Source organism: Camelina sativa, chromosome 9 (assembly GCF_030686135.1).
Source record: "Camelina sativa cultivar CO46 ecotype springtype chromosome 9, ASM3068613v1".
Taxonomy (NCBI): Eukaryota; Viridiplantae; Streptophyta; class Magnoliopsida; order Brassicales; family Brassicaceae; genus Camelina; species Camelina sativa.
Genome location: NC_141888.1, coordinates 44,194,444 through 44,219,438, shown reverse-complemented (window position 1 = coordinate 44,219,438; position 24,995 = coordinate 44,194,444). Strand labels below are relative to the sequence as shown.

The 24,995-nt window shown below is 37.6% G+C and overlaps 3 protein-coding genes, 2 non-coding genes and 4 pseudogenes across 14 annotated transcripts; 3 read left to right on the top strand and 6 right to left on the bottom strand.

The window, feature by feature from the left end:
* Positions 1-1,594: 1,594 nt before the first annotated feature.
* On the top strand, positions 1,595-4,517 carry LOC147939526 (serine/threonine-protein kinase SRK2B-like). Of its 2 annotated transcripts, none has more exons than XM_087465981.1 (9): positions 1,595-2,216; positions 2,312-2,386; positions 2,476-2,577; positions 2,767-2,820; positions 2,940-3,032; positions 3,164-3,256; positions 3,663-3,767; positions 3,845-3,943; positions 4,029-4,517. In XM_087465981.1, the coding sequence occupies exons 1-9, from the start codon at positions 2,097-2,099 to the stop codon at positions 4,374-4,376; spliced, it is 1,089 nt and encodes a 362-aa protein (XP_087322107.1). In that variant the 5' UTR covers positions 1,595-2,096; the 3' UTR covers positions 4,377-4,517. The 2 variants fall into 2 exon arrangements, with proteins under 2 accessions (XP_087322107.1, XP_087322108.1); XM_087465982.1 differs by having other exon boundaries at positions 1,654-2,216; positions 2,312-2,390; positions 2,480-2,577.
* An 87-nt stretch (positions 4,518-4,604) lies between these two features.
* Positions 4,605-6,549, bottom strand: LOC104714422 (F-box/FBD/LRR-repeat protein At5g56420-like; annotated as a pseudogene). The gene is made up of 4 exons (XR_015566313.1): positions 6,486-6,549; positions 5,489-6,372; positions 5,252-5,395; positions 4,605-5,157 (listed from the first exon to the last, which is right to left on the bottom strand). The product of XR_015566313.1 is annotated as an F-box/FBD/LRR-repeat protein At5g56420-like (transcript).
* A 106-nt stretch (positions 6,550-6,655) lies between these two features.
* On the top strand, positions 6,656-14,688 carry LOC104714420 (ATP-dependent DNA helicase Q-like 4B; annotated as a pseudogene). Its single transcript, XR_015566964.1, has 26 exons — positions 6,656-6,932; positions 7,342-7,433; positions 7,537-7,692; positions 8,163-8,223; positions 8,463-8,856; positions 9,128-9,298; positions 9,384-9,514; positions 9,779-10,103; positions 10,182-10,313; positions 10,544-10,630; positions 10,753-10,880; positions 11,260-11,380; positions 11,491-11,642; positions 11,704-11,839; positions 11,911-12,034; positions 12,100-12,170; positions 12,285-12,353; positions 12,449-12,571; positions 12,658-12,816; positions 12,901-12,981; positions 13,146-13,307; positions 13,524-13,579; positions 13,795-13,906; positions 14,007-14,104; positions 14,185-14,262; positions 14,364-14,688. The product of XR_015566964.1 is annotated as an ATP-dependent DNA helicase Q-like 4B (transcript).
* Positions 14,689-14,966: 278 nt separating this feature from the next.
* LOC104714419 (agamous-like MADS-box protein AGL97) lies at positions 14,967-15,838 on the top strand. The gene has a single exon (XM_019229724.2). The coding sequence runs from the start codon at positions 15,095-15,097 to the stop codon at positions 15,752-15,754; it is 660 nt and encodes a 219-aa protein (XP_019085269.1). The 5' UTR covers positions 14,967-15,094; the 3' UTR covers positions 15,755-15,838.
* Positions 15,839-16,016: 178 nt separating this feature from the next.
* Positions 16,017-17,435, bottom strand: LOC147939525 (cytosolic sulfotransferase 18 pseudogene; annotated as a pseudogene). Its single transcript, XR_015565541.1, has one exon. The product of XR_015565541.1 is annotated as a cytosolic sulfotransferase 18 pseudogene (transcript).
* A 1,283-nt stretch (positions 17,436-18,718) lies between these two features.
* Positions 18,719-18,804, bottom strand: LOC147939524 (small nucleolar RNA snoR114). Its single transcript, XR_015567717.1, has one exon. It is a non-coding gene; the product is annotated as a small nucleolar RNA snoR114 (small nucleolar RNA).
* A 1,036-nt stretch (positions 18,805-19,840) lies between these two features.
* Positions 19,841-20,904, bottom strand: LOC104716009 (cytosolic sulfotransferase 18 pseudogene; annotated as a pseudogene).
* Positions 20,905-21,507: 603 nt separating this feature from the next.
* Positions 21,508-21,578, bottom strand: TRNAG-GCC (transfer RNA glycine (anticodon GCC)). Its single transcript has one exon. It is a non-coding gene; the product is annotated as a tRNA-Gly (tRNA).
* Positions 21,579-21,754: 176 nt separating this feature from the next.
* On the bottom strand, positions 21,755-24,989 carry LOC147939522 (splicing factor U2af large subunit B). 6 transcript variants are annotated; one of them, XM_087464833.1, is made up of 11 exons: positions 24,861-24,989; positions 24,486-24,559; positions 23,789-23,874; positions 23,639-23,686; positions 23,492-23,551; positions 23,317-23,377; positions 23,121-23,233; positions 22,589-23,035; positions 22,339-22,474; positions 22,175-22,242; positions 21,755-22,088 (listed from the first exon to the last, which is right to left on the bottom strand). In XM_087464833.1, the coding sequence occupies exons 2-11, from the start codon at positions 24,535-24,537 to the stop codon at positions 21,951-21,953; spliced, it is 1,209 nt and encodes a 402-aa protein (XP_087320959.1). In that variant the 5' UTR covers positions 24,538-24,559; positions 24,861-24,989; the 3' UTR covers positions 21,755-21,950. The 6 variants fall into 6 exon arrangements, with proteins under 6 accessions (XP_087320959.1, XP_087320960.1, XP_087320961.1 ...); XM_087464834.1 differs by having other exon boundaries at positions 23,789-23,871; XM_087464835.1 differs by lacking the exon at positions 24,861-24,989 and adding an exon at positions 24,379-24,416 and having other exon boundaries at positions 23,789-23,871; positions 24,486-24,540.
* Positions 24,990-24,995: the final 6 nt, after the last annotated feature.

The following is a 24,995-nucleotide window of genomic DNA, read 5'->3' as shown; positions in this document are numbered from 1 at the left end:
TGTTCCATTAAAAAATATCAATCGTAAAAGATGTGGACTAGTTGTTGTTGCACACAAAAAAAAAAAAAAAAGTGTGGACTAGTTAGTTTGTAACATCATATCTAGAGCGGTTTCGAAACCGAGTTAACCTAACCGAATCTTCGAACCATTTTTATAATGTCGTTTAGAAAATCATATATTTTAACGTCTAAAATTCTATAGTCAAATTAAGATCTCATTTTTTTTGAAATAGAAAGCTAATTACTAAAATGTTTGCTCCACGCATAATGTAGATTGAACGTAGTTTAGATGGAATATACACCAAACCAACGAGCCAATATGACATTGGTTGGGATGCATAGCACAAAAGACTTATAGTCCACTTAAATCATGCTTCTAAAGGCATTGTAGTACATTAGGTGAGATTCACATAAGTAATTTGTGAGAAAAAGATGACAAATTCAAACTTTTGAATTTTGATACCAACAAAAAAAAAAAAAAAAAACTGAAAATTTTATTTAGGTGAAAAAAGTAGATTGAGATCTCCGAAGAAAGATATATCAAATAACTAGATATAACAAATAATTGCAAGAGCATATGACAGTTCCATTCCTCTCTACTACATGTAGCAAATTAACTAACAAACAAGTAATCACACCATCATTCATTGCCAACTCATCGTTATCAAAACCAAACCCATGACATATACTTATATAAGTTTGTAACGATGTAAGTGCTCTTGCACATTAAACATATTGACACAAGCAAGATCTGGACTTGGCCACTCAAATTAACGACAATTAGAAACCATATTAAAACCTAATCTGTATAGTGCCATCATCAACTCAAGAGACCTACAAACAATTAGCATATCGCCGTTTCATAGATTAGATCATTAGACTACTTGTGCATTCACTTTACCTTTACTCCATCAATTGGGCCTTTAACATCAGAAAGCCCATTACTAGAATCTTCTTAGGCCAACGTTAGCAAATTTGTTGCTTTTTTGGTAACATTGTGAAGATGCAAATTTGTTGCTTCTCGAGCTAATAATATGTTCAAGTAGTTTGCACCTCATTTTTAACAAAACTAACAACTTTTTTACAAACTTAAGATTTACGTCTCTAGCTATAAAATATTTATCCCAGCGACATTGGGAAAGTATGAACCAACCATTTTATAGCTCAGTACCACCAACAAGTCAATGTTTAGCTACGTTTTTATCTCATCTTACTTTCAGACAGACGTTGTTGTTCCAAATTCGACATCTTTCCAGAAAAGGCAAAACAGTCATATTCAGATTCGTTTATTAAAAGTGATGTAGTTTTTCTTACTTTTGACCGTTTGTTTAGTTGCAATTAGTTTATTCTTAAATATAAAATCTTGTTTTTCGGTAACTGAATAATCTCAGGTAAAAAACACCCCAAATACTGTAATATCGTTTGTTCGGATATATCAAATTTGAGAATAATAAACAGATAGGAAACACAATTCTTTAAGATTTGGTACAAAGTAGTTTTCGTATTCTTTTTGGTTCGTTAGCAATTAAAAAATAAGTAAGAGAGGAAAAAGAAGTATAAAACGCAATTCTAACTAAAATAAATCCTTTTCACATATAGCGACGTCTCATTCTCATAGTCAGCAAAGGAAACATTGAAAGTTAATTTAATAATAATATTTAAATTATTAATATGCCTCTTTAATTATTAAACAAAATTAAAAAGAAAAAAAAAAAGCCATCGTGGTGACTTCGTGAGAGGAAGCCAGCAAGTCACGATGGATTCATCATCATCATCATCATCACCATCATCATCATCAATCATGCATCATCATTGTAAATCGTAATCATATCATATCTTCTCTTCCAAAAATCAAAAATCTTCTTCACGGATAAGAAGAAAAAAAGAACACTGCACCTTACTATTATTATTTCGCTTTTGCTTTTTTCGCATCTCTCTATCATTCTCTTTCACATTCTCTGCCTTTTTTTTTTTTTTTTTTTTGTTTCTTTATCTGAAATCGCATCTTTGGGTCTGGGTTTGTTGTGTTGTGGAGTAAATTAGGGTTTTTTTTTTGTGTGTGTGTGTGTGTGTGTTTGATTTCTTTGTAAAAAAAAAATGGACAAGTACGAGCTAGTTAAAGACATCGGTGCTGGTAATTTCGGAGTCGCTAGGCTCATGAAAGTCAAAAACTCCAAAGACCTCGTTGCTATGAAGTACATCGAGCGTGGCCCTAAGGTAAATATTCCCCATATACTTGTTGTTGTCTTCTTAGATCAAAGCTTTTGAGTAATTTTTATTTTGTGTTGTTTTTGGGTGAAATTGATATATAGATTGATGAGAACGTGGCGAGAGAGATTATAAATCATAGATCACTTCGTCATCCTAATATCATCCGCTTTAAGGAGGTTAGTAACTGTGTACTATAGCCTATAGCTGCTCTCTTCATGGTATGCGGCGGATGGTTGTGTGATAAAGTTGATTTTTTTTTTTTCAGGTAGTTTTGACACCAACGCATATCGCTATTGCTATGGAATATGCTGCTGGTGGTGAGCTATTTGAGCGTATATGTACCGCTGGAAGGTTTAGTGAAGATGAGGTGAACGCTCTTGCTTCTCTTTGTCATTTTTTTAAAGTCATAGTGGTTGGTGTACTCAATTGATCAATCTGAGATTGATTGATTGAGAGTAAAGGAAAATAGGATAACATGTATAATAGGAAACAAAAATTTTTTTTGTTGGAATCAGATTATGATAGCTTTTTGTTTTGTGCATCTTTGTTTTTACAGGCAAGATACTTTTTTCAGCAGCTTATATCGGGAGTTAGCTATTGCCACGCTATGGTAACGGGAATGGAAATGGCTTATGCTTACGCAGTTTTTTATCTTTTAACTTCAGAGATATACAGAATCTTCTGCGGTATCTTCGTGCTGTACTCATATTGTTTCCTTTATTGGCACAGCAAATATGCCACAGAGATTTGAAGCTTGAAAATACCCTCTTGGATGGAAGTCCTGCTCCACGTCTTAAGATCTGTGATTTTGGTTACTCCAAGGTCTGTGGCATCACGCACTTGGTTTCTTTATTTCTTTTGTCGTAACAAGATCCTTTTTGTTTGTTCTCTTTCCCTCTATTTGCGTGGAACCTTGTTACTTTCGTGTGATCTGTTCTCTTCTTCTTTTGTAGTCCTCGCTGTTGCACTCTAGGCCCAAATCAACTGTTGGAACTCCTGCATATATTGCTCCTGAGGTTCTTTCTCGCAGAGAGTATGATGGCAAGGTAATCTTTTTGGTTTTCAAGTATTGATATATCAAGAAGCCACAGATAAGCCCCAACTTAGCAGGGCCTTGGTTGATTTGAGCAGTCATTTACTAAGCGATTTAGAAAGATCTGTCTTTTTTTTTTTAATTATCCATGACCATATGTGTTTATCATCTATAATCTGTTTACCATCCCTTGCTTGCATTTTCTGACTCTTTGTGTGTATTTGGTTAATGATAATTGTAAGCTTTGTAACCCTGACCCATTCATATAAAAGAACTGCACGGCTTATTTTGAAATGGAAAGTATCCCAAATGTTACAGAAGCAAAGACTATTAAATTGTTATAATCTTAATTGATTGGATTTGGAACATCTTCATGGAAATTATCAATGGTTTGTACTTATATGTTCTCTATCACTCAGATGGCTGATGTATGGTCTTGTGGTGTGACTCTTTATGTGATGCTGGTGGGAGCATACCCATTTGAAGACCAGCAGGATCCCAAAAACTTCAAAAAAACGATACAAGTAAGTTTCTTTGTTTTTGCACTCTTTGCTTTTTTGAAATGACACGACCTACTAATTGTTGAGCCACATTGTTACAGAGAATAATGGCTGTCCAGTACAAGATCCCGGACTATGTCCATATCTCACAAGATTGCAAGCATCTCCTCTCCCGAATATTTGTCGCCAACTCAATCAAGGTATGTATATATCACTCTCTCAAAAAGCTTAATTCATCCTGTGTGAGATCATTTCTTGTATAGTAACTTATCGTTTTTTCTGCAGAGGATTACTATAGCTGAAATCAAGAAACATCCATGGTTCCTAAAGAACCTGCCAAGGGAACTTACAGAGACAGCACAAGCTGCATACTTTAGGAAAGAAAACCCGACATTCTCTCTCCAGAGTGTCGAAGAGATTATGAAGATTGTTGAAGAGGCGAAAACTCCTGCTCCAGTTTCTCGATCCATAGGAGCATTTGGGTGGGGAGGAGTAGATCATGCTGAGAGCAAGGAGGAAGATGCAGAGGAAGAAGTTGAGGAAGTAGAAGAAGAAGACGTAGACGAAGAAGATGAGTATGATAAGACGGTGCAGCAAGTGCATGCTAGCATGGGAGAAGTCCGAGTCAGTTAAACACAACAACAACAAAAAAAGATTGGTAGATTGGTTTTCTTGTCAAGAAAAGTTTCTAAAACCCAAAAAGAAACGGTGTTCGTTGGTCTGTCGAATCTGTCTCTTGCAAAGTTATCTATTATATTTCAGATTTCTCATAAACCTGAATCCCTCTGTTTAAGTGCCAACCTTGTCAGGACTCAGGATTTGTATACAGATTAACAACACAAACACAATAACACTAACAAATAATAATAACCAAACTAATCATTGACCTGAGAATCCATTATAACCCAAAGGTTCAGACATGACCATACAACCAAAGACAACACGCAAGTCCTAAAGACACATCCTATTTAGCTTAATGAGACCAACCATGATCATACAACCAAAAACGACAACAATAATCATCTTATTCATCGTGGATTTGAAATCTGCCTTTGCTTCCAACAAACATGTTCCACCCTTAATATATAACATTAAGCTATAGATAATTGATCAGTTTCAGAAGAAACACGTTCCAACAAACATGTTCCACCTTGAACACTAATTTTGCTCTTCAGCCCATTGTAAGCTCACATGATCTTGAACCCCTGGTTGCATTTTCCAATTCCTCAAAGACATGTTGGCTCACAGTTGCGGTAACTAATTGCCTTGCGTTCTTCAAAATATAAATAGCAACTTCTTTCTGTCTTGGTGTTCCTTCAATGTCTTTACAGTCAAAGGTTTTGAGATGGTAAAACAAACATTCAGGAGCAGAACTCGGTGGAATCCAGCAACCCTCGTCAGGATCCCAGCAACCCTGCGATCAAATGATACAGTGCGCATTACATCAAACCTCTATACAGGAAACCAAACATGAACTAAGCCTCTACATAACATAGGAATGAAAGTACCGGATGGTCGTCTTCAAACTTGAGAATCTGTAGTATAGGGGAATGTTGGAGCATACACACAAGCAAATTCGCCCAGTTCTCACTAAAACGGTGGAACTCCAAACATACAAGCTGAAAGAAAATGGTACGAATAAGATACTGAGCCTGCAAATGAGACACATATAGTGACGGTTTGCAAGTGTGATTAAAGAAAACCAAAAAAATAAAATAATAATCAAAGTGAGTAGAGAGAATTACCCCATAATATAAAGACAGAGAAAGACGTTTGACATAGGTAAGAGATTCCAGAATATTCCCTTGGCTATCAATCTCAAGCCTTGCCTCCACAACCTTGGGAAAACCACCGATGATATTATAGTTACCACACTCTTGACACTCTTCTAAAATATCCAAGTGGTTCAAAGAATGAGAATGTATCACAAACACATTATCATTCGTATCAGCGTCTTCCATCATATCAAAAACGGTTAAACTCCGAAGGGAAGGCACATCAATGGTGAAAGTCTTCCCATTATTGTCCTTACTAGAATTCTTTACATCCAAATCTTCAAGAACAGGGGAACTAGATACAAGCCTGACAAAAGATTCCTCGTCTTCGTACTTCAGAAATATAAGACGCAACGTCTTGAGAGATGGAAGGCTAACCCGAGAAGGAACTTCCGAAAGAATCACCCTCTTGAGTTCCAAAGTCTCTAATGTTTCACATCTAAACAGTGCACTTGGTAACCTTATACGGCAATGGTCAGTGGCATACGCACAAAACGATCAACAGCGAATCTAACCCATGATTCGATTTGTAAAGCGCTACATTGAGAACGTCGTCTGGTGAGATGAAAAGTTTCTACAACTGGTGACTTGTGTAATAGCAAAAACCCAAAGATGAAATCCGAAGACAATATGCAATCCTCAACAAATCTATCTTCAAAGTTAAGCCTTGTCAATAGTGTCCAAAGAAACAGCCATCGTTTTGACAAAATGCTAGTAGCTACGGCATCTTTGATTGGGGCAAATGATAATATTCTGATGAGCATATCATCAGTTAACTGACTAAAGCTGTCTTCCATAATATACGTTCTCACAAACAACTCCAAAGCTTTGTTTTTTATTATTATTACCAGAATCTACAAATCAAAGAAGAAGAAGAAGAAGAAGAAGAATAGCGTAATTAAAGAAGGAAGGGAAGGAGAAATAGCTATAGGATGCAAAAACGAAGAATCGAGAGAGGAACCCTAACCTTAGCTGAGAAATCGCTCACTTCTTCTTCTTCTTCGCTCTCCACTCTGCAGTGTTTTTTTTGGTAAGAGGAGGAACCAGGGAGACCTTAAGTTCTCTATGACTTGGGCTTTGGGCTTAGGCCCATTAACAATTTTGCATTAAACCGATATGGAAATTAATTTTTTTTTTGAAATTCAAAATATATTTGTTTTTGATGTCTGTGAGAGACTCTCTGACTGGTGACTGTGAGGGGGAGAGAGAGAGAGAGAGTGAAGCCTTTTTAACAATCCCGCCATACCGAAATCGAAGAAAGCTGTAAATTGAAGAGACGCGCTCTTCCTTCTCTTCTCTCTCTAGCTTCGAGATCTTACCGGGAAAAAGTTTCGCCGCTCGATTTCATCGACGCCGGAGTTGAGTTTCGCTATTCCGCCGCAGAAGCAAGAGAGTTTTCCATCGATTTGAAATTGTAAGCTCGATCTTCCCAATTTCCCAGTTATTTTTAGGGTTTAGTTTGTTCGCTTTTTTTTTTCCTCACACCGATGCGTTTTTTGCCACCTGATGCGATTATGATTACTGCTGCTAAGTTTTTGTGTGTTTTGTTCGGTGTTCTGTGATTGTGTGTTAAGAGATGAATCTTCGTTATTCATAGTAAAATCGCTTCATCTCCGAGTTGGATAACTTCTTAGCTTCTCGATTTGGTTAGATTTCTTCGTTTTTCTATGCAGTTTTTGAAATTTTAATTTTCAAATTTCGTTGTAATTTTCATAGATTACACAGCTCAATTTCGGTACTATTGTATCTTCCAGTTGGTGATAGTATGCAATTTCATCAGATTCAACTAATCACAATGTGCGACTTCTTTTGTTTTTTTTCAGTTCAAGTACAGTAAAATGGTGGTGACAAGAGGAGATAAATTTGCTGGAAGCTCTCTGGCATGTAAATCTATGATCGGTGCTAATAAAATGAGGCAAAATTGATCTTATCCCTGTCCAATGTTGGTTTTTATCACGGATCTTTTGTTTTAATCTTCCTGATTGATAATTCTGCTTTCTGATTGTTTTTAAATGCAGTGGGAGTCATCATCTCCCTCAAGTTAAAACAAATTGGTCGAAACATGCCAAGGCTTTTGAGTGTATACCATCCTTGAATAAGTTTATGAGCTCCAATTTCCTTTACTCTATAGAATGTCAAAAGCCAGGAAGAGATAGAGATATAGCTGCAACAAGGTATTGCAATATGTTCTTTTGAGGAACCATCAGCTCTTCTATCTTTTTGATGTTGTTCCTGTCTTTTCGTATCCCTGGGTCCAGTTCTGCTGTTATTTTGTTACTACTGAAGATTATATCACTTATAACTAACTCCCCTGACTTTAAGGATAGTGTTCCACCACGCTGTATCATCTAGCTTTTCTAGCATCGTTTGATTCTGTGTCACTGCTTGTTATGATTCTGGATATTGAGGTAGGATTGAGCTAGAATATGTGAAAATCCCCTAGTCAAATGTATGGATTCATTCTTTGGCTGCTTCCAACACCTCCAATTAAAAGAGAGCTAGTTGCTCATGATATCATCCTTTTACCTTTCTAGTAATGTCAATGTTTGAAACTCTTTTGAGGTTTTCTCAGTTGCCTTTAGGTATCAATTTATTGGCTGAAGTGGTCTACGTTATCTGAAAACTTGTTTCCCTCTATGTCTAGGTCAATTGAAAACATCTGTCCTCTAACTGTGCAAACTTTGGCACGGCCACAAATTGAAAAGGTATAATTGAAGGAAAAACTCTGATGGTAACTAAAATTTTGAATTATCCAATCCTATCGGCATGTTTGTTGTGGAAGAAATATTTCCATAGTCTACTTTCTTCCATTTCCTGTCTCTGAGTAAATAATTTAGGTGTCTGAATTCTGTTTTTTTTTTACGGATTGAACTTCCCCTGCCAGATAACCTTATTTGAGTTATTGTACATATATATAACTTGAGTTGTTATCCACTATTTTCAGGCTTGGTGTACTCTTATAAATCTCTCAATAAGTAAGACCTACCTGAGACCTGGCATTACTCCTGCAATTGATGATGGCAGCACTGATTTGTTCATCTTCGACGAAAGGATCCATTATTAAAGTTACATCCACTGCTGATGGGTCTTTCTACGCACACAATCATCCAGAGCATAGTCAACGGCGTGTAAGAGGCACTGCAAAATCGTTTGACAGTTTCTCCTCCTCTTCCGTAGGTGATGATAAAATAACTATTGGCAAGGCTCTACAGGTAAAGGATGAGATTAGAGATTCAGTAACCGGTTATAAATATACCAGTGGTATGGAGATGCCAACAATCAAAAATTCCACACACCCAGCTAGTCTTGATGAGATTGATTATGATGACATAATTGAGGTAATGTTCTCGATACAACTAGGGAACTGAACTTCTTTGAAATCTAAGTACTTTTCCATGTGAGCAAGAAACTTTATCTCAATTTATATTTGTGGTAACTCTCCGCCCTAGCCGAAAATGTAACATTATTACAAAGTTAGTTGGATACTCTAGACAGCTAACTTTGGAGTTGCACCATTTATCAGTGGATCTAGAAGGACATCTTTTCATATTTACTTCTGCGGAATGATAGAATAGATCACCTTTAATGTGTGCTAACTTTGGAGTGCAGATTATTGACGTAGACCAAATTGTGATGGAACACTACCATTCAACGTGTACCGCCCAACCATCAGTATCTAGTTTTACACCAATAGCTCCATCTGTGGATATATTTGCTTCCAGAAGAGAAGAGAAATGCTTGCCTCCTGAATTATGTTCCAACTGTAGTCATGGAATAAAGGTATGCCTACCAATTCTCTCACTTTCTCCAATTATTTCATAAACCAATTAGGTGTCTCATTTTGTTTGCTTTAATATCCACGCAGCTAGGGCTTTGTCCTGAAGCTTCCACCCATGTGGAACAAATGAAGGACACGCTGCTTGCAATATCTAATGAAATCCTGGACAATACTACTGGCCTGGGCCCTGATCATTTTGAACAGCTTCGTCAAAAGAGGTACGCATTCCCATCACCCATCAATTATGTTCCCTTTTTCTTTGATTTGTCCTTTTCAGAAAATAATTTAGCTTCTTTCAGAGGTTGTGACACATTCATTCACACAAAACTTGGAAATTATCCAGCTAGAAAGAATTAGGCCTAAAGAAACATCTGATAACATGTCTTCTTTTTTAATTTTATTTCGTTAATTGCATCACAACTAAGAGTATTCTGTGAGTTCTGACGTAGTTTCTAAGCTGTTGAGACTTGTATTGTTGGTAGGTTACTGTTGAAAAAGCAAATTCAGCAACTCGAAATCCTCATCCAGAATAAAGAAAGGCAAATATCGCAGTGTTCGGTGTTGACAGCTACTCAGACTCTGCAGTATGAAACATCTCAAACAACAAATCATCAGATGGTTTATGCGCAGACAGATTCTCGAGCTCACGTAAAAGAAGACTATTTATTTTCTGAAGATAGGAAGGGTATTTCATCCTGTCCTGTAGAGAGGGAACAAATTCCCGAGATTATAGATGTCACTTATACCGAGAGTTCAAATGAAAAAAAGTGGAGCAGTCGTGATTTTTCTTGGACGAAAAATCTTGAGGTGATTGTTTATCTGTCTTCCGCAGTTATTTTATTTACATCTCTCCTGTGTACTCATGTGCTACATTAAAATGATTAGGTCTATAACAAAATAGTGTTTGGAAACCACTCATTTCGACCCAACCAAAGAGAGATTATCAATGCTACAATGAGTGGTTGTGATGTTTTTGTTTTAATGCCAACTGGAGGGGGGAAAAGCTTGACATACCAGGTAACGACATCTTAACTGTTACTTTGAAATGCCATTGAAAATTTGTATTTCTGGTTTTTATTCTAACACAGATTTTCGCTTACATCCTGTAAAAAAAAAGATGACAGTGTCGAATTGTGTCCTAGGATAAAACTATTAGCTAGTATCTGTCCTGGTGGAAGTTATACTTCAGATAAGTTTCTCTGTATTAAGAACCTGAAAACGCCTTCGTAACACCTGTTTCTCTGCAGCTCCCTGCTCTGATCTGCGCAGGAATAACGTTAGTAATATCTCCACTTGTTTCACTCATTCAAGACCAGATAATGAACTTATTGCAGGTGAAGGCTTCAGCAACCCCAGATATGTTGTTTCTGTCGTCTATTTTATTTAACAGTTTTACACTTGTACTCAGAAATTTTGTCTTAATTTACACTTTGGTTTCTAAAATTCATGGCTATAGACCAATATACCTGCTGCTTCCTTAAGTGCTGGAATGGAGTGGGCTGAACAACTAGAGATCCTTCAGGAGCTGAGCTCTGAGAATTCTAAATACAAGTTACTGTATGTCACACCCGAAAAAGTGGCAAAGTGAGTCATTATTTTCTTTAGTTGTTGATTCTCAAAAAAATGTGGGTATTGAAAAATCCCACACCGGATAGGAGTGGAACAAGTCAAAGCCGTAGAAGGCCTAAGAACATCCAAACCCTTGAGATAGCTTTTGTGGTGACTGGTGAATGTTGCTCAAGAGTCTGTGGGCTTGATTTTGGCTCAATTCCCATCAGATTCTCTCCTGATATTAGATTTTTCTTGGATTAAATTATACTAGCTGGTGCTGTAATTTATTATCGCATTAGATACTGGCAGTAGTTTTTTGATAGAAGTCGTACATCTTATAATTCTAGGATTGGTTATTAGCAGAGATGTGGGAAAGTATTGCTAATAAGAAGCTTCTCTTTCTTGACTACAGAAGCGATTCCCTTTTAAGGCACCTTGAAAGCTTAAACTCCCGTAGTTTGCTTGCTCGATTTGTTATTGATGAAGCTCATTGCGTGAGTCAGTGGGGGCATGACTTTCGACCAGACTACCAGGTTAAGTCTATTTAAAGCTTAAAACAGACACTCCTTTACATTTCTCATTACTAGTTTGAAGAAACGTAACCTTCCTCTTTGTACTCCAAAAACAATGCTGCAACATGCAGGCTCTTGGTGTTCTGAAACAGAAGTTTCCTAATATTCCCGTCTTAGCTTTGACAGCTACTGCAACAGCCAGCGTAAAAGAAGATGTTGTGCAAGCTCTTGGTCTGGTTAACTGTGTTGTGTTCCGGCAAAGTTTTAATCGCCCAAATCTATGGTAATGTACTGAAAATAGCTTAATACGAATTCTTCGTGTTGCTTACTAAAACACATTGCAGGTATTCTGTTGTGCCCAAGACAAATAAGTGTCTGGAAGATATTGACAGGTTTATCAAGGAAAACCATTTTGATGAATGTGGCATCATTTATTGTCTTTCAAGAATGGACTGTGAAAAAGTCACAGAAACATTGCGGGTAGGTCGTTTATTTGCCTTTCTCGTATCTTGTTAATATGGAAATGTTTACATATTGTGTTTCAAATTCAGGCGTTTGGCCATAAAGCGGCTTTCTACCATAGCAATATGGATCCTGGTAAACGTGCCTTTGTACAGAAAAAATGGAGCAAGGATGAAATCAATATAATATGTGCTACAGTGGCATTTGGAATGGGTAATGAATGGTCTCGGTCACTTTGATTGATTAAAGTTTGCTGCATGCTAACATTGATTTTTCAGGAATAAATAAGCCCGATGTTCGATTTGTCATTCATCACTCTCTACCAAAGTCCATAGAAGGCTATCATCAGGTGTGTTTTACTGAACATTTAATTATGAATATTCTTGTAAAGTGAGTTACATCAATCAAGTACAACGTTATAACAGCTAAAAACTCAGATAGGCTTACTTTGTTCTCATGCAAGGAATGTGGTCGTGCTGGTAGAGACGGCCAGAGGTCATCATGTGTTTTGTATTACAGTTATACTGATTATGTAAGTTGCATAAATCTGACACTATAATAAGTTACTACTCCGGAGGAATACCTACACGGCTACACTCATGGTCATGTTTGTGGTTATTTGTTCAGATTCGAGTGAAGTCTATGATTAGCCAAGGAGGACTTGGCCAAGGCCATATGACAACGGGATATAATCGTAAAGCAAGTTCAGGGAGGATGCTCGAATCGAACACTGAAAACCTTCTCCGCATGGTATTTTATTGGCAAGATTCCTTGTGTTTGGTTTCCAGGTTCTAACTCGGCTTGCTGAGATATATTTCCAAATTTTGCTGCTTCAGGTTAGTTACTGTGAAAATGAGGTGGATTGCCGACGTTTCTTACAGCTAGTTCATTTGGGAGAAAAATTTGATTCGACAAACTGCAAAAACACATGTGATAATTGTTCCAGCAGCAAAAATTTGATTGAAAAAGATGTAACTTTGATTGCAAGGCAACTGGTATAGAAATCATTTGAGTTCATCATGTATTGTACCTGCTGGATGTTGTATGGGGTAATGTACCACAATCTTTTGTGGCTATAGGTTGAACTGGTGAAGTTAACAGGAGAAAGGTTTTCGTCAGCTCATATTGTAGAACTCTACAGGGGATCCTTGAACCAGATGGTATGTGTGCTAACGACGCATTTATTTTTTTTTCTATTTCCATAACCTGTTAATTAGAACCATTGCTGTCTCATAAACAATGTGTACTTTAGTTCGCTGATGTCCTCAAGCCCATGAATCCTATCAGTTCACTGAACCACTTGTAATTGGCCTTCGGCTTTTAGGTCAAGAAACACAGACATGATACTTTGCACCTGCACGGAGCAGGAAAGCATTTGGCAAAAAGTGAAGCCTCTCGTATCTTGCACTATCTTGTGACAGAGGATATTCTTGCAGAGGGTGTAAGAAAAAGTGATCTGTATGGATCTGTATCGTCGTTGCTGAAGGTACATATCGAATTTCGCTTTTAAATATGTTTGTTTTTGTAAATAGAGATCTGTGTGGATATCTATCGCTGTTGCTGGATGGTTTTTTTTTTTTTGGTGTAAAATATTGGTCTGTGTGCTTTCCGCTCTGGTTAATTTTGCTTAAGAATGAACGTGATGGTGTACAAATATATCTGTGTACAATGGTAACATCCATTTATCTATCTTTTTATATAGGTGAATAGATCAAAGGCTGCCTCACTTCTTTCTGGAGGCCAGACTATAACAATGAGGTTTGATTTTACACTCGAGATTTCTTTAGTATTTACATGAACTACTTGCAACCAAATCGGTGTCATCAATAGGTCAAACGTAAGGAAATGGTACTGGGGCACCAGAGCCTTAGGATTTCTGCCTGAAAATCGATCTGCTCTCATTGCAATGCCACTGCTGCTACTAATTGTTTTGATAAAGGTTAAGTTTAATGAGATTGACATATCTTTTACAGATTTCCTTCGACCGTGAAAGTGTTAAAGCCGAGCAAATCTGCAGCAAACCCAGCCAAAGTTATATTAAAGCAAACTACTCTTCCAATGGCAAATGCTGCCCCAAAAGATTCGGTATATCTTCTTGAATACTTGTTTTCCTTTTCTAGCTCAAAGATTAAACCACCACTCTTAATGGCTAAAGTCTGCTTCATTTTTCTCAATGTCGGGATAGAATCTCTCCGACAATTTGTTGACAGCCTTAAAAAAGCTTCGTACTGATATTGTCAAAGAATCCTCAGATGGAGTCATGGCGCCGTACCATATATTTGGGTAAGTTCATTATCTGTTTCATGACAATTTTTTGTTTCTTTCTCTGGTCGCAAGTAATATAAAAACCCCTGTGTTTGTAGCAATGCAACGCTTCAGCAGATAAGTAAACGTCTTCCTAAAACTAAAGAGGAACTCCTCGATATCAATGGTCTAGGAAAGTAAGTATCGTTAAGCTTTCTAAACTCTACTCTCTCTCTAACCAAAGCAATGAAACAAAACTTAGGGATTTGGTGATGTTTATCTTTCAAACTCTCAACAGAGCCAAGGTGAGCAAGTACGGAGATCGGTTATTGGAAACCATACAATCAACCATCAATGACCATAATAGAACAGGTCCTGGTTCCGGGAAGAGGAGAAGAGACGAGAACATTTGTCCGAATGTAGCAGACGATGATGATCCCGATTGGAGTGCGAGTAAGTCCCACAAAAAGGCATTGAAAAACAAAAAGTAACACGGTTAATAAGCTTTACTACAGGTTACCCAAAGAAAATAAGCTATAGAAAATATCTACCTTTACAAAAATTGTGATTATATAATTTTGTTGTATATGGCACGCTGCTAATTCCCATTTGTCCACGAGGTATGCACCTAGACCACCTGGCAAGCAACAGATTTGCCTATAGTTCCTTAGCCAGAGAGAGATTATGGACCGGGTTGTGATCCAGGGTTAGGTTAAGCAAATCTTTATACTTAAGCCACCATGTCCCATGAGCTGCGTTAACATATAAGGTTCTTCCAAACAAATTAGAGTATTTCTTGGCTTGCAAGAATCCGTCTCTAAGGTAAGAGTTGGTTTTGTTTTTTACTCTTTTTTTCCGAGGTAAAGTAAGAAAGGAAAAAAATAAATAGAAAATAGTACTCTTGTGTATTTACGAAATTAGTAAAAAAGGTATTAAATTAGGAAACAGTCGATTATGGAAATTTTCCGAATAGAGAATCAAATCAGTAAATATGGGAGATGAAAAGAGTGCACTCGTATAAAGAGGACGATGCAAACAATCTCTGTCTGTGTGTGTAATTGTGTTTCTTTTCTTAGAATAGCAAATATGGGAGGCACAAAACGTAAGATCGATATTGAGAACATCGAAAGGAAAGATAGGAAAACGGTTGCTTTCACAAAACGCAAAGAAGGTCTCTTCCGTAAAGCTTCAAAGCTCTGTCTTCTCTCTCCAGCCACTCGAATCGCAATCTTAGCGACTCCTCTTACTGCCAACTCTCACGCTTCATTCTACTCGTTAGGCCATCCCTCTGTTGATCACGTTGTCTCTACGCTGCTCAACGGCCAGCCTCCGGCAAACCAATTAGAGAACAACAGTTCATCAGGGTTAGGGTTTTGGTGGGAAGACAGAGGTTTTGACGTATCAGAGAACGTGGACGAGTTGAAAGAGGCGGTCGATGCTGTTTCTAGTATGTTGAATTATGCGAGGCTCCGGTTAGATGATGCCGTGAAGAGCAATCAAAGAGGTATGAATTTAGTGATTCATCAAGAGAAGGGGAAGGAGATTCTTCGGCTTGGCAACGAAGACACAAATCAGATTCACAAATTCGAACAAGGTGAAACTTCTGCTTCTGCGAGTTTGTTAAAGAACGAGGAGGATACTCTACACATCGATGATTATTTTACTGATTTCCACATTGATCCATTCTGATTCGATCAATCTACACAAATCATTTTGTTTTAGGATTTCTTTTTTATATAATTTTGTTGGTTCGGAATGAAGCTACGTACTAAACTAAAACAAGAATCTTGTTCAGTTTGATTGAAACTGATATACATAAAATAACAAAAAGAAAAAAAAAATTACGGTTTCTTTGTCGAACAACTTTAGTTATCAGTTATTTCTTGAGGTGTTGTCAGTAATAATTTAAGGAACTGTATAAAGGACCATCTATAATTAAAATTTAAAAACATGTAAAATATTTAATATTATTTATTTATAACAAGAGAAAGATACTAGTATTTTGCAAAGAATCAAGACTTTGCAAACACATCAATTTATCAAAGATGAATAATGGATACAAAACCAACATAGTTTGTTTATAAAAGCAGTACATTTTGGACAAAGCAGAAACGAGATTTCTTATTCTTGCCAATTTATAACTTAACCCATATATAATTAAAACTGAGAAAACGAAGGCACAGAAGGATGATGAGTCATTGCCCTGAACACAGACCCGATCATTTATCATGTTCAAGCAAACCAGAGCCCTTAAATTTCTCATGCATCAGTGCATCGATTCTTGCTGCCATATCCTGAGTCAGGTAGTTCTGCCAATCTCCGACCTTCCCCTTCCTGAAAAACGCGCTGTTCGGGAAATGAACACGAGGAATGTCCTCTCTGATTTTCTCCCCTTCGTTCACTTGAAGATTCTTCAACGTCTCGAAACTGGACATATTCACAACTTTCTCAACAACACCCTTCTTCTCTTCCTCTTCTGTGAATTCATACCCCATAAACTGAGCCAATCTCTTTACATACGGCAATGGATCAGCTCTCATTGTCTCGTACTTGAGGAACAAAACATGGTCTGGATTCTCTTGGTAAGCTTTCCAATACCCCAAAACATGGTCTAGATAAGGACCATACATAGAAACACCTTGACAGAACATATCAAAAGACTCCTCAAGAGTAGTGAGAGGGCCAAAGTCTAACCTCTGCTTTTGGAAGAAAGTCCACATGGAGATGAAAGTGTCCTTTGGGTCTCTCCATATGTAAACCATCTTACAACCCGATTTGGCTACAGATTTTGGTAGTAACCCGTGCGGGATATGAGTCGAAAACAGAGTGTTTCCTTTGTCTTTGATAACATCAACTTGAGGGAAGAAAGCAAATTCGCTCTCAATGTAAGGAACAAGCTCATGAGGGTTACGTTTTAGGAGAGGGTTAGAAGAATCCTCGAAGCGAGATCGAGTGACGATGGCGAAAGTTAGAGCCTTGAGCCAAGTGGTACCTGTCTTGATGGAGCTACAAATGAGGAAGTCAATGGATCGCGCTTGGAAGAACTCTTGCCCGTAAAGGCAACCTTCTAGATGAGGCTGTGCGAACCAGTAACCACCATACTCGATCATCGGAGCATTTGCTTTCCAACCTTTCGTGTGAGGAAAGGTGGCAATTAGGTCTTGGTACCGTTTCTGATTCTTCTCGAACTCTGTTGGCTCTCTCTCGACCTCGTGGTGGCTCGGTACGGTAGTGTATGATTCCATTGGAGATAGAGAAAGAGGATATGAAGGGGTGGTATTGATTTGAGATTTATATAGATTTTTGAAGAGTTCAACAAAATCATTAAAATTGAATAAGTGAAAAAATTGTTAAAGGTTGCTAGAGAGTTTTGTTAATTAGTTTTCTAAAATATTCTTGTATTTTTATGATATTTTCCATGACTTTATTTTGTAAAGAAAATATCTAAAATCATGAACCAATAACATAATAATTTAATTCATTAACAAATCCTAGATTCTTTTGTTTTAATTGAATAACACAAAACTTTTAATGATTTTATAAAAGTCTGAATCCAATAATCCAGATTTGTTAAGAATTTAAATAATTTTTTACAAATCACAAACTAATAACACTAAACTTTAACAGAGTTTAATAAAATCTTGATCTAATAACAACAAATTCTACATAACATTTAAAATTTTTGAAACTCTATTCAAATCTTAAACTAATAATGTTGTGTTATATGTTGAAGATGAATGCTACAAAAGATTTGGTTTGGGTTTAGTCTTGAAACTGCTTTACCAGTTATATTAAGGACAGTAATCTCTAATACCCCTATTCATCAAAACAATTTCTCAAAAACCCCTCAATGGTAAAAAGACAATATTACCCTTAATGAAGATTGTTAAAGATTAAATATAACTAAATCGGTAAATGTTCAACGAAAAACACAATAGCTCAGTGGTTGCGAGTTCCATGCGCACCCGCGCGCCCAGAGTTCGAATCCCACTATGCGAGGTACAACTAGGGTGCAACTGGTACAACTAGGGTGCGACGGGTACAACTAGGGTGTGATGGGTACAACTGGAGGTACAACTAAGGGATATCCAGTTGTAGTTGTACGTTCAGTTTTCTTTTCAAAATTGTTAGAGGGTAGTTTCGTCATTTCATTAAAGAAGGGGGTAGTGAGAATAAGTGGAGGTGATGCAGAAAAGAATTTCTGGTATAAGGGCACCAGAGAATTAAATCCGTTATATTAATGAATAAATATTGTAACGTAAGTAAGCCATCGAAAATGCCGCCTATCCTTTAATCTCAGCAATTAGATATCAGGAAATCTTGAATTCAGGACATTTATTGGGTAAAACTTTTCTCTAAGAGATAGGGTAACGTATCTTCATACATGTAACATGTGTTAACACTCTATTGAGATAGTACATATATTATAAAGAATCAGATTACTAAGCTAACCAACGTTATAAAGCAGGGGCTTGCTCATAAAAACCACCGGAACACCCCTGGACCATCTATCGAGAGAGATAGACTTGCCCCATGCCACAAGTCCAACAAGCTGTTTAATTATATACTGATGTCTTGAGAAGCAAGTTTCTAGTTAAGTAAACGCATCCATCCAAGCCACGTAAAAGAAAAAAAAAGAAAAGAAAAAAAGAACAGCTCAGACAAGGCCATATCTCATCTGATAAATCAGAAGAATGCGAAGGACCCAACCAACGCTGAAGCCATTTTCTTCACAGCTCTGCACCAGCCACGATTCGAACCCTGGCCTTTAACTGTGGCAGATTACTAACCTACCACTAGACCACTAGTGCTACTTGTCTATCTTTCTTTTCTGTTTATTTATTATAAGACTACAATATTCCAAATTAAGTTAGTGCCGGGCACGGAACGGGTACCCTTGAATTTTCTTCGACCCTTTACTCGTCCCGACTCTAACGGGTAACAGAAAAAATTTACTCATACTCGACCCTTAAATAATGGGTACTCGGAGAAGGACGGGTACCCGGTAAAAAATAGTTGACCCTTTACTCGTCCCGACCCTTTATTATTACCCGGGAAAACGAGTACCCGATAAAAAAATGTTAATAATCGCAATAACAATTTTATCTTTTGAAATCCAAAAAATGAAAAATTCATAAATTTATGCAATATATAGTTCCAAAATTATAAAATTACGAATTTTGAAAATAAAAATAATATATTAATTCAGTTAGGCTAAGTTGAACTTAGGTTTTAACTCTAACTCTATAAATTAATAATAAATAATAATAATAATAATACAAAATATTAACGGGTATTTACGGGTCGGGTAGCAAAACGGGGTAAAGGGCCGAGTAACGGGACGGGTATTGAAAACTAAACTAATACCCTATACTCGTCCCTTACACACGGGTAATATAAATATAATACCCTTTACTTGACCCTAAAGCTGCGGGTACCCTTTCTTTTGGGACGGGTATGAGCCGAGTAACGGGTCGAGTACGGGTAACGGGTATTAGTGCCCAGGCCTACTCACAGTGGAAGTAAAGGAAACCAAATATAATAAGCTTTTAGATACTAGTGTATATACATTTTGTATAGAATAGAATCAAGACGTTGCACACGCATTCAAAGATAACCAAAGTCCTTTGTTTATAGAAACAGTACATTTGGTGAAAACAGAAACAACATATATTCATGACGATAAATAACTTAACACGCATGTAGAATCAACCTCACAAAGAAAGAAACAAAAACATATAATGATTATTAGTCATCGCCGAGAACACGACCCGGTCATTTATCATGTTCAAGCAAACCAGAGCCCATAAATTTCTCATACATCAGTCCATCGATTCGAGCTGCCATCTCCGGAGTCAGGTAGTTGTGCCAATCTCCGACCTTCTCCTTCCTGAAATAAGCACTGTTCGAGAAATGAACCTAAGGAATGTCTTCTCTGATTTTCTCCCCTTCATTAACTTCAAGACTCTTTAACGTTTCAAAACTGCAAAGATTCACAACTTTTTCAACAACTCCTTTCTTCTCTTCCTCAGCTGTGAATCCATAACCCATAAACTGAGCCAATCTCTTCACATACGGCAATGGATCAGCTCTCATTGTCTCGTACTTGAGGAACAGAATCTGATCTGGATTCTCTTGGTAAGTTTTCCAATACCCCATGACATGATCTAGATAAGGACCGAACACAGAAACACCACGACAAATAACATATCAAAAGACTCCTCAAGAGTAATGAGAGGGCCTAAGTGTGACCTTTGCTTTTGGAAGAAAGTCCACATGGATATGAAAGTGTCCTTCGGGTCCCTCCAGATGTAAACCATCTTACAACCAGATTTCGCAACAGAGTCCGGTAATAACCCGTGTTGTACATGAGTGGAAAACAGAGTGTTTCCTTTGTCTTTGATAACATCAACTTGAGGGAAGAAAGCAAATTCGTTCTCAATGAAAGGAACAAGCTCATGAGGGTTACATTTTAGGAGAGGGTTGAAGGGATCGTCCAAGCGAGATCGATTGATGATGGCGAAAGTTAGAGCCTTGAGCCAAGTGGTACCTGTCTTTGCGGAGCTACAAATGAGGAAGTCAATGGACCGCGCTTGGAAGAACTCTTGCGCGTAAAGGCAACCTTCCAGAAGAGGTTGTACGAACCAGCAGCCACGGTACTCAATCAACGGAGCTTTAGGTCTCCAGCCTTTCATGTGAGGAAAGGTGGCAATTAGGTCTTGGTACCGTTTCTGATTCTTCTTGAACTTTGTTGGCTCTGTCTCAGCCTCGTCGTGGTGGCTAGGTACTGTTTTGTGTGATTCCATTGGAGAGAGCGAAAGATGATTTGAGGAACTCATGTTGTCTTCTCTTGGATATGAATTTTGGTTTGTGTCCTGATAATACATATATATATATATGTAACTATAACATCCAAAGTGTCACCTATCCTTAATCTCAGCCATAAGTCTCAGGGAATCTTCAGTTAAATCCTCTATCATTTATAAAATTCAACCAATAGAAAAAATACTCACTTATTCAAATAGTTATAAACTATTAAATTAATAGAAACTCTATAAACTATGAGTAGAAAATCTAATAAATTAAAACAAACAAAGAAACCTAAAAACGTTCTATATTTGGGACCAAAGGAGACCATATGTGTCAAGATAGATAGAGTTGGCCCTAAGACCCTTTGCTAGGATTACCAGGATAGTAACAGTTAAGTAAACTTCCCAAAAGCCACCACGTCTCACAAGCTGTTACTATTAGCATAAACAACTCAATATATACTACTGATGTCTTGCATAGCAAGAATCGGATATTGAATTACTAGGTCTGCAACTATAAAACTCATGCATTAGAAAAGAAAAAAAGAGAGCTCAGAGTCGAGGCTATCAATCTGAAAAGTCAGAAGAATGCGAAGGACCCAACCTACGCTTGCCAATTTCTTCACAGCTCAATGCACCAGCCGGGAATCGAACCCGGGTCTGTACCGTGGCAGGGTACTATTCTACCACTAGACCACTGGTGCTACTTGCTTAACTGATCCTTCTTTATTTATTTATTACATATTTCAAAGTACAAGTTGAACAAAAGGAGTAAGTAAACTTATTAACCTTTTTTGATGGTCTCTGCTATGCATTTTGTATGTAAATTGTTGTTGTTAGATCTTTTAACTTGTTAGACAAAAACAATAAACTTTAGTAATGAAACCAAAAACACACGATTGATTGGTGCCTGGATAAGTACACATTCATTCATACTCTTGCAGTCATTTTCTAGACAAACAAAATATCTCTCTTTAGTAGAGAGACCTTAACATGTAAAAAAAAAAAACATTCAAACTTGTTTGTTGCTAAGAGATCCAAACTAAAGCTTAAGAAGAAGACGTTAATTAGATAGCTCAATCTTCGTAGTCGCCTTGCGCATACTTGTTTTCAGGGTAATACACAGCCACCACTTGGTTTCCTCCAAATTTTCTTCCATTCATCCCTGATCTGGCCTTTGATGAGCCATCCACATCCGCATACTCCAAGAATACCTGCATTAATATATATTATCATTAGAGTATGCATTTATATATGAATTTACTAGACGTTGCCTTGTCTCTGGGAATTGAAACCTAACCTTTCCAACTCCTGGTGTTGGATCATGATCTGGATTAGGCCTTGGAATCACAACGTTCACCAAGTTACCTGCACACACACAACAAAAAATTATCAAAGTTGATTTGGACCATGTAAAAAAAAGCCTGAGTATGTGCTATGGTAAAATGTCGTCGAATTGCTTACCGAATTTTCCACCTTCTGTTCTCATGTCCTCCATTATGTCTGCATATTCTTCATCGTCTCTAAGATCATCAGCTGTAACCACTTGAGTCAAACAGACAATCTTGGTGGGAGTACCTCCAGGTTGTAACATAAGCCTCTGCTACAATAAGATTTAATTAGTCATCTTCTAGATAGAATGAATGCAAAACGATTTACAGAAACGATCTATAACGAAAACAGACAATCAAGCAAATGAATTTGAATCCTTCACCTGAAAAGCAATCTGTTGTTGGGCATGTAGTAAGATTTCTTCTTGCTCGGGTTTAGGTTGAACTGCTCCCTGGATTGCACGCCTAACTGTAAGTGTCTTATCACCCATCTTAATTCCGTTTAGAGCAGCACATGCAATATCTGTTACTGAAGGATCTTGGTATACACAGAACGCATATCCCTTCGAATTTCCAGTTTCCCTGTCTTTGACCAAGTTGAAACCTCTTAGGGGCCCAAAAGACTCTAAAAGCTCCCTGATCTGTGTCTCTGTGAAGTAATAAGGAAGCCCGCCCACGAAAATGCGGTCAGGACCCTCAAGCCCACCAGTAGACCCCGAAGACAATCCAACAGCCGCCAAGTTGAGGCTGGGATTAGGCTGGCTCGGACCAAGAGATGCAGCAAGGGACGGGTTATAGTCAGTTGGCCTCCTCACCTTTACAGGAACTCCCTGGAGATGCTCAAAGCTATGATTTCAGTACACAATACAGACTGTAACTAATAAAAGCCAAATTGTACAAGAGATAATGAATCACCTCTAATATAATGCCATCTAATGCCATTGCGTTACTAGCCTCCTCAACAGATCTCATCTCCACAAAAGCGAATTTCTTTTCATGGTTTATATAAACATTGACCACCGCATCACCTATGTATAAGAAATCCCAAAAGGATGAGCACTCTAGACATGGCAGTAACCTTGAACAAAAAAAATAATGAACTTTTCAGTACCTGGCCCAGCGGTATTTCCCCCAATGGCCGACATCACTTGGCTAAAGAACGTTGCCACCGACTAGAACATGGAAACCCATTCTTAGTAATTCATATAATGGACATTGCCAATGGCTTAGCTAGACCATAATAAACAAAAAGTCACAAAGCCTTAAAACAAGACATAATAACAAACCTGTTCATTTGCAGTTGGTGGAAGGCCACCAACATAGACTCGCCGAGCATGCCTAGTTGCCTACGATCATAATACATTTTAGGAGGAATATTATGACAAATGGTGACGAACCTAAGAATAAGATAGACTGATAGTGATAGATTTTACCTGCTGAGTCATTGCCTGAACCGGCATCACAGGAAGAGCGCCAAGTTGCTAGATGAAATGAAAATATGAGAAGTTATGAGCATGTTCGCATCAAACAGAAGAATAGAGGAACATCTAGATAACAAAGAAGCAAAGAGTACGGATTTATACCTGACCAGGGACCATGGGGAACATGTTGGAGAACATCCCTGAAATAGTAGCAGCAGTTGGGAGTGGGACACTAGGAACCTGGCCTGCTAGGTAATATGGTAAGTGTCATTTAATGTTCTTTAGACCATTATTATGTTTCCCAGAGGAGTAGACCTACCAATAAGTACAAAGCTACAAATAACAACTTCCTACCAGCAAAACCGAACCGTAAATATATCCCAACAACTTATGAATATTAAGGATTATTCGTTTTGCGTTGTCAAAATTTGTAAGGCTAGAAAACAGGCATATAGTTGCCAGTTGAAGATGAAAAATACCCATGACAACCGTTGCACTGATTCCTCCTTGTACAATTAAAGCTAGAGAGGCCGGCTCAATGTCAGCATAATGGGGCAACTAACCCAACATAGCCTTCTTACTACAAAAAGACAAGACACAGAAACAAACAAACACCACCAAAAAAAGACAAAACAAAAAACTTCTCAGTTCCAAAACCACTTCACCAGGCAACAAAAATAACACGACATCCTACAAAGAAAGTAAGACTTTAAAGTCCTCTGTTCACGAGTAAAACAATAAACGCAGCTTACCAAAATCACAGCGTGTAATTGATTATGATCTTTCCAAACTACGTAAAACCAAAAACAACAAGCAGTTAAGAAATATAATAATGTTGAGTAGATGATGAAGCATATACCTGCAGCAGCAACAGCAGTAGCAGCTAACATTGCAGAAGCAGGGGGCGCCATATCAAATCCACTAACCCTCTTGCTGAAAGAGCAAAAAATAAGCGGTCAGATATCAGTCGAAGCAACTACGAAAAAATAATGCCTCAACTAAACCTAAGAAACACACATAAACATCAACAACCCAGATCACACTAAGTTTTCCCTTCGTACATAAGTGCATTCCCAAATATGATAATACAACTGCAAATAAACCTCAAGAACAAAGATTTTCTACATACCAATACAGCTTATACAGTTTATTTGATATGATATCTATGACATTGCAATGTCGCCACAAAAATAAATTTGTTATAACAAATAAAAATAACAGAGAACACAGGTACCTCTTTGATCTTGACCGTGATCGTGAGCGAGAACGTGATCTATGTTCAGACCTATGCCTATGTTCTGACCTTGACCTACGTTCAGAGCGGCTCCTTGACCGAGAGCGTGAGCGTCGCCTGTGCCTCTCCTCTCTG